At 49.5% G+C, this 7,282-nt stretch overlaps 2 protein-coding genes across 2 annotated transcripts, besides 9 other annotated features; both read right to left on the bottom strand.

Moving 5' to 3' along the window:
- Window positions 1-7,282: a sequence feature (heterozygous, non-Esmeraldo-like haplotype).
- Window positions 125-144: a microsatellite.
- Window positions 345-385: a sequence feature (A-rich).
- Window positions 601-621: a sequence feature (AT_rich).
- On the bottom strand, window positions 705-3,953 carry Tc00.1047053506441.20 (hypothetical protein, conserved; the record flags this gene model as incomplete). Its single annotated transcript, XM_799993.1, has 1 exon — window positions 705-3,953. The coding sequence occupies one exon, from the start codon at window positions 3,951-3,953 to the stop codon at window positions 705-707; it is 3,249 nt and encodes a 1,082-aa protein (XP_805086.1).
- Window positions 3,978-4,055: a sequence feature (A-rich).
- Window positions 4,199-4,237: a microsatellite.
- Window positions 4,513-4,539: a microsatellite.
- Window positions 4,828-4,849: a microsatellite.
- Window positions 5,051-5,086: a sequence feature (CT-rich).
- Tc00.1047053506441.10 (hypothetical protein, conserved) lies at window positions 5,166-7,282 on the bottom strand (the record flags this gene model as incomplete). The annotated part of the gene is made up of 1 exon (XM_799992.1): window positions 5,166-7,282. A coding segment is annotated over one exon (2,117 nt), but the record flags the coding sequence as incomplete, so codon positions are not given.

Genomic DNA, 7,282 nt, shown 5'->3' with positions numbered 1-7,282 from the left:
TAGGTGCATACATTCAAAAGAGACATAAACTCCGGGCACGCACGACAGACGCGGCGTAATTATTTACGTATCAAACATCAAATCACATCAAAAAATGGAATCCTATAATAAACCTCCCTCAAAGAAATAAAATAAAATAAAATATCCTCAACACTCGCAAAAGTTACTATCGTACATGCGAAGGACGGTTGTCTTTCCCCTCCCCCCTCTTCAGTAAAGTTATTTACTCATCCTTCGTTCTAGAGGGAAATCGCAGAAATAACAGACACACGATAATACCCGTAACCCTCCCCCTTTCTCTATTCCCCAAATAGAAGCGCATTCCTATTATTTGAATCATCGGCTCTTTTTTTTTTCTTTTTTCATGTGTTTTTCTTTTTTTCTTCCTGTAGGCTTCCCACAGCCTCTTAGTACCAATGTTCAACCCTTTTCTTCTTATATGCGTGGGTGCGTGCGTCTGGCCTCTGCCTCTCTTTTTTATCAGAGCCAAATATGTGCGGCATCTCCCACCTCCTCTTTATATTTCACTTCTTATTTTTGGTGTCTTTTTGGCATCAAGGGCTATAACCCTCCCTACATTTGATGCAATACCTCCTCACCATTATTATTTTTTTTTTTTTTGCGTGTGTGTAATACACCGTTTTTTCTTGTTTTTGTTTGTTATTGCTTTTTTTGTGTTTTGCACTTCTTTCCTCATTTTTACCCTAATCATGCGTTGTGCTCTGCCGACTCACATGACGCCCACTGCTTTTTTCGGACGCTCGTGAGCGACGCTCCAAATCCCTGATAGAGTCTGTGCGGTTGATAAAGCTTTCGCGTTTTTCAAGTGGGATGTGATCTTCATTCCCGGTAGAACCAGCAGGAAACCATGGCTGCCGCACCGTGGGAACCTTGGGCACAGAAAACTGCTCGGGGCGGGATGGAGGCTTTCCGACTTTAGTTTTCCCTCCACGGGGCTCAAAGCCTGTGTCACCCTGACTCCAATCCGAGTGTGGTGTGGAGTGCGGTTGTGAGGGAACAGAAGCGGAAGCAGGGCCATTGGGAGGCGACGCACCACGGGAGCTTCTGTGCTTGTCCTCCAGAAGAGTGGTCCTTACGGCCCGGGGTGGCTTGCTGCTGGCTGCTACATCCTGACCCTCCATTTCCTCCTGCTTCTCATTGTCGTCGTGCCCTGACTTCAACACCCTTTCACTCAAATACTCCTGGGGGTACCCACCATAATAATTCGGTTCATCTCCCTCCCTAGAACGCTCATTCTGTACAGGCTCTCGTTTCCCGCTTTCTCGAGCCACTACATCCCCCGGAATATTATCTCCGGCACCAGCATTCCTCAACCCTTCCTCAGGGTGGTCGCGCTCCCTCCTTGAGTCCTCTTTCTCTTCGGGGTAGCCTCGCTCCCGTCCTTCCCTTCCGGACCGCTCCCTCCTTGAGTCCTCTTTCTCTTCGGGGTAGCCTCGCTCCCGTCCTTCCCTTCCGGACCGCTCCCTCCTTGAGTCCTCTTTCTCTTCGGGGTAGCCTCGCTCCCGTCCTTCCCTTCCGGATCGCTCCCTCCTTGAGTCCTCTTTCTCTTCGGGGTAGCCTCGCTCCCGTCCTTCCCTTCCGGATCGCTCCCTCCTTGAGTCCTCTTTCTCTTCGGGGTAGCCTCGCTCCCGTCCTTCCCTTCCGGACCGCTCCCTCCTTGAGTCCTCTTTCTCTTCGGGGTAGCCTCGCTCCCGTCCTTCCCTTCCGGATCGCTCCCTCCTTGAGTCCTCTTTCTCTTCGGGGTAGCCTCGCTCCCGTCCTTCCCTTCCGGACCGCTCCCTCCTTGAGTCCTCTTTCTCTTCGGGGTAGCCTCGCTCCCGTCCTTCCCTTCCGGATCGCTCCCTCCTTGAGTCCTCTTTCTCTTCGGGGTAGCCTCGCTCCCGTCCTTCCCTTCCGGACCGCTCCCTCCTTGAGTCCTCTTTCTCTTCGGGGTAGCCTCGATTTCGTGACCGACTTCTCGATTGCTCCTCATCTGAGTGTTTTTTGTCACCTTTATGCATGTCATCGTACTCATATCCTTCTAAGTCGTTGATATTGTCCTCATTTTCATTGTCTCTTTCATAAATATCATCGTTGCTGTACTGGTGGCTTCGAGATCCCGGAGACCTTTCGCTTCTTTCCCTTGTTGAAATACGCCGCGTCCCGTTGCCGTTCACCTTGTTAGCCTCTCCGTTTTGTATGCCTGACACTTTGGCCGCGGCGTCCTCGGTGGTGCAATGACGGTTGTACGTCACCAAAAGCTCACCCATCTGCTTCTCCTCGTCATATGGGTCGTGCATCTTCACAACAGCGTAGCCACGGTCCTGTTCCACTGCGAAGGTGCCACTGCTGACTCTTTGATCCTCATCAATAACGTACACAGTAATTTCAGATGGATCTCCATCCAAGTCGATAAAACGGACTTCCTGGTTCCAGTTCATGACGTTTGTGAGACCATCTTCGCCCACCTCCCTGGGAGCAACAAATGTCGAGCCCTCCATATCGCCGGAAAACACAGACACCTGCGCCCGGATGAGCGGTCTTCCTTCGCAGTTGGTAAGGTTCAAACCACGTACGACGGTTACAAAGAGGGACCCACTGGTTGGCGGCATCTCCTTGTCCTTCAAGGCTTCATGCTCCAGCTTGCTCTCTTCGGCCAATTGGAGCTCTTCCAATTTCCTTTGCACATCTGCATGTGGTGTGAAGCACCACTCAAGTGCAATCTCACCCCACAGAACGTCCTCCTTTACCTTTGATTCAACAAGCAAAACAGCAGAGCCTTTGCGGTATAACTCCCCAAAATCAAGTGGAACAGCACCAACAACCAGTAGCTCCTCATTTTCCTCGCCTTCCTCGTCGCTTTTCGGAACGCAGACCAGCACGTGACCGAGTCTCTTTTCTGTAATGAGTTGCATGATCTGCGATGGTGGTTCGGGGAGATAATTAAAACCTTCTTTGGTGTAATACGGCGAAGTTGACATGTTTGCCACGCCACTTGGTTGGTACTGGGTGGATGCGGAGCAGTTATCGTCTGTGTCACGCAGAACGCAAAGAACACCTCCCGTAAAGGGCGTTGTTCCATTGTCTGTGTACTGGAAGATGCGGTGAACGACAAAGACGCAGTCAACAGGACTCTCAAGATTCTGTTTACCATCGGTGGGCTCAGTCTCCTGTCCGTCATACTTCACGTACCACGAAACGACAATGGAGCCCAGAGGAGTCTCCTTCATGCGACCATAACCACGGTGCATCTCACCCTCTCTGCAAACTGGTAACACATCCTCATCACCACGAGCACGATTGCGCAATGCGTATGGCGGCACAACAATACCGCCCAAGATATGGTCCTGATCGGCAGGAAGTTCATCATCAATGACAAGCACCTCCAGTGGTTCCTCTTCATTGGGATAAGGAAACTCAAAAAGTTCCTCCCACGTACAAATAGTGCCAGTACCACGAGGCACCTTCGCTGTTTGTCCCTCAAAAGCACCACAGCGCACAAGAATGGATGTCGGATCATGTGGATCAGCCTGAAGATTCTTCCCATGATGAACAGTTACAATGAGCCGCGTCTTGTTTGCCTCCTGCCGCAACTTCCGCAGCTCATCCAAGGTCATCGGTGGTGGAGGCACGACCGGCTGGTTTAGTTCATCGTCTTCGGGGTCATGATGAATATTAATGCTGCGCGGTCGAGGTGCGGCAGTGCTGATGGGTTTCGCCCGCTCGTCAAATATGTCGAGTTGCATGATCCGACGTCGCTCCAACTCCTTCTCCTCCTTTGCAGTGCGCAGCAGATGATCACGTTCATGGCTGGGATTTATGGCGCTGCAGCAGGGGCACACGTACACCTGCGGCATTTGATCATATGATCCAAGAGGTGGGTAGCCCTCACGCCGAATAAGTGAAGTCGCGGTGTCATCCTCATGCGGAAGAGGTTCTCCAAAAATAGACATGATTTCTTTTTGTTGCTGCTTTTATTGTTCTTTTTTGTTTTGTTTTGTTTTGTTTTTGTTTTTTTGGTGTTGCTGTTTTGTTGTTGTTGTTGTCTTTTGTTTGATTACTTTTTTATATCTCGTATATTTATTTTTTTTTTTTCCTTCTAGTGCTGTGTTCTTCCAATTTTTTTTCCCCCCTGCGTTCCAACAAAGAAGAAGAAGAAGAAAAAAAAAAAAATGGAAAGACGGCACTCACAATCCCGTTTTCTTCTTTTATTTTTATTTTTTTTTTTTTTTTTTTTGGTTGTTGTTGGTGTTGTCTCCTCACTCCTTCCCCTGCCCCTATGTATGTATATATATATGTACTCCTGTCTGCCTTCCCTCTGTGTGTGTTGGGGGGAAGGGCGTTTGTTTTTATATTGTTGGTTTTTTGTTTTGTTTTTCTCTTGTTTTGCTGCGCGTCCCTTCTATTCCTTTTCAAATTCTATAATCGCTTTATTTGCTTTAGTAATCCTTCCCTCGCCGCCGCGTACCTGAAGCAATTGAATGATGGAAAACAGATATGCTGCGGCGGGTGAAGAAAAAAAAAGAAGAAAAAAAAAAACACAAGAGAAGTGAAACACGTGTCATGGCAACTACGGCCATCTAGGGATCGTTTGACGTTCAACAAAACGGGAAGGGCACAAAAGCCAATCACACCGCACTTCGCTGCCTTCACAATATGTAACATAAGGATTTATATATACATATATTTAATTGGGCTTGTATGTATGCTTATAAAATCTAATCTTCTTGGCTCTCCCCCTCTTGTGTTCATTTATGCCCAACAAACACTATACACAACATACACGCACACACGCACGCAACGCGTTGCCTTTATTTTTTATTTTCTTCTCTCTCTCTCTCTCTCTCTCCATCCCTCATTTCCTTCTTTCGAGTGTGTGTTTCTGTGTATGCAATGTAAAGGTGGCTTTTCAAGAGTGTGTATACATGAGAAAAATGAAGTGGTCTGACGAAGGAAGTGTTCATATGTTTGCAATACGGGAACACATTGAACGGTCGGCCTGCAGCATACAAAGTAGTGAAAAAAACAGTATCTCCAAAATAAGTGTAACAGAGAGAGAGAGAGAAAAGGAGAAAGAAAGAGAAAGTGTTGTGTATGTAAATATACATGCGTATACTCATACACAATTTTTTCTTCTTCCTCCCTCGCTTGGTCTCCCTCCCCAGTTATGTGGGGAATGAAGGAGAAGGAGTGTAGAGATATCCACCTTTGCTGCGCAGCAGACTAACTTCCGCTTGCAGGGCGTCAATCTCCTCCTGCTGTGCGGCAATGAGAAACTTGAGATTGCGTCGGTCCTCCGCCGTGGCGACGTTCGAGCCGTCATACATTCGGCTCACGACCTTCTGCGTGGCCTGCGACAGCGACCGCTCCACTTCCTGCCGGTCGTCTTCCTGGTCACCGAGGTCGTGTAGGAGGTGGGTGTTGTGCACAAGTCGACTCTGCAGAGTCTCCCGCAGTGATAAAATTTTCTTCTCGCGCTTTCGAATCTCCCGCTCCCAGGCAAGTTCCTCCATACGCAGTCGCTCCTTCAGCTCCTCCACCTCCCTGCAACCGCTGATGGATTCCAGCAGCTCCAAGTTCACAATACGCCCGAATTTCAGCAGCATCGCCTCGTATACTTTTTCCTCCCACTGAGCGTGCAACGTCTGTTTTGCCAACCGCTCGCGTTGCAGCTGCTGCAGCTTCAGCTTCATTTCTTTTAAATTTGTCCGACGTTCCCGCTTCTCCTCCGCCAATTCTTCAATCCTATGGCGCAGCTTCGCCAGCGCATGGTCAGAGACGACAACAAGATCGTCACGACAGAATGTGTCAGGGCACTTCTCATCCTCTTCGAGACACTGCACTTGACTGCAACGCAAGGCCACAAGCGTGTGCAGCATATTCAGCTGTTTACGCTTCTCGCCCTTGAAGTCTTCAATCGCCTGCAGCGACAAGGATAAGGCGTTGTTAAGTTCCTCCGACAGTTGCTTGTGTTCCTCGATACGACGCTGCATTTGTTCCTGCTTCCGTCGCCCTTCTGAGATGGCATCCACGTAGTCAAGCCGCTTCTCTCGCATCGCGAGCACCTCCTGCCAACGATCCGCCGAGCAGTTGGAAGGACACGCTTCCTCCCAGAGGTCATCCTCGTTCACATCCTCATCGTCGTCATCGCTTGTGATATCATCATCATCTGAAGCAACATCGCCAAGATGTTTCCGCCGCTTAATCTGTCGCAAAAACACCTTGGTGACATATGGCACATGCTCCGCAGGGAAGTTAGACTCGATGAAGTACTCCCCTTCGTGACGGAAGGCTTTGTTCTTCTCCTGCAACTTTTCAATCAGAGCCGCCTGCTCCCCTATCCCTTTCTGTAGTTCCACCATTTCCTTGTTCCGTTCTTCGTGGGACCGCTTTGTCTCCTCATATTGCAGCCGTAATTCACGGTCCTTTTGCCGGAACACAAGAAGAATTTGATACTCATGAAGCATCAATAAGGAACGGGCATCAGCGAGGCAGAGATCAGCGTCCACCTCAGCACGCTCCTCATACAATTTCCAAAGACGCTGGTCGAATGCATGCATCATCGAATCCACACGGCACTGGAGACGCTTGCGCTCGGCAACCAGTCGTTGTCTTTCCATCTGTTGCTCCTCCTCCTCTGCTTCTGTGAGCTTAACATTCTCTAGTTTGACACGCAGCTCGTAGTCCATGCGTTCGCGAACAGCAGCTGCCGCAAGAACGGCCGTGCTGTACCCCCGCGAGGCTTTATGGATGGATGTCACCGTCTGGTTTTTCCCCCGACGATGCCCACTTGAAGGGGTTTCAAAAATCGAAAATTGACTGGGGGTGTTTTTCTGGATCTCTCCCTTTTCAGTGGAGGTCACGGTGGTCACCAGCTCATTCTTTGCGGACGTCTGGGTTCCCGCAAGATCGGCACCAAACCCACGCTGGGCCTTCTTTGCCAAGTCCTCCCGCATTTTTTCCAACTGCCGCTGCCTTACAAAGGCGTCAAGGCCATCCCGGTCAATGGCAAAGCGTTGCTCCGGCATCTCAATCGGCAAGAGGTGAACATCCGCTGACTGAGTGTTTTCCTCCTTCATTACATCATTGATCTCCCGTATTCGATGCAGAAGAACATTAAGGGACTTGCACAATGTTGCCTTTTCATCTCTAAGGAGAAGCAGTTTCTTTGTGAACCCGCTGCGCAGATTCAGCATCATCTCCTCAAGCCCAATCAACTGACGAAGCTTCGAAACTGCCGACGGCGTCAAATGATAAAATGGATCCGTTCGCAATACGCATT

Source organism: Trypanosoma cruzi, genomic scaffold (assembly GCF_000209065.1).
Source record: "Trypanosoma cruzi strain CL Brener 1047053516537 genomic scaffold, whole genome shotgun sequence".
NCBI lineage: Eukaryota > Euglenozoa > Kinetoplastea > Trypanosomatida > Trypanosomatidae > Trypanosoma > Trypanosoma cruzi.
Note: the sequence above shows the minus strand (reverse complement) of the source record. Positions and strands in the feature narration are given on the sequence as shown.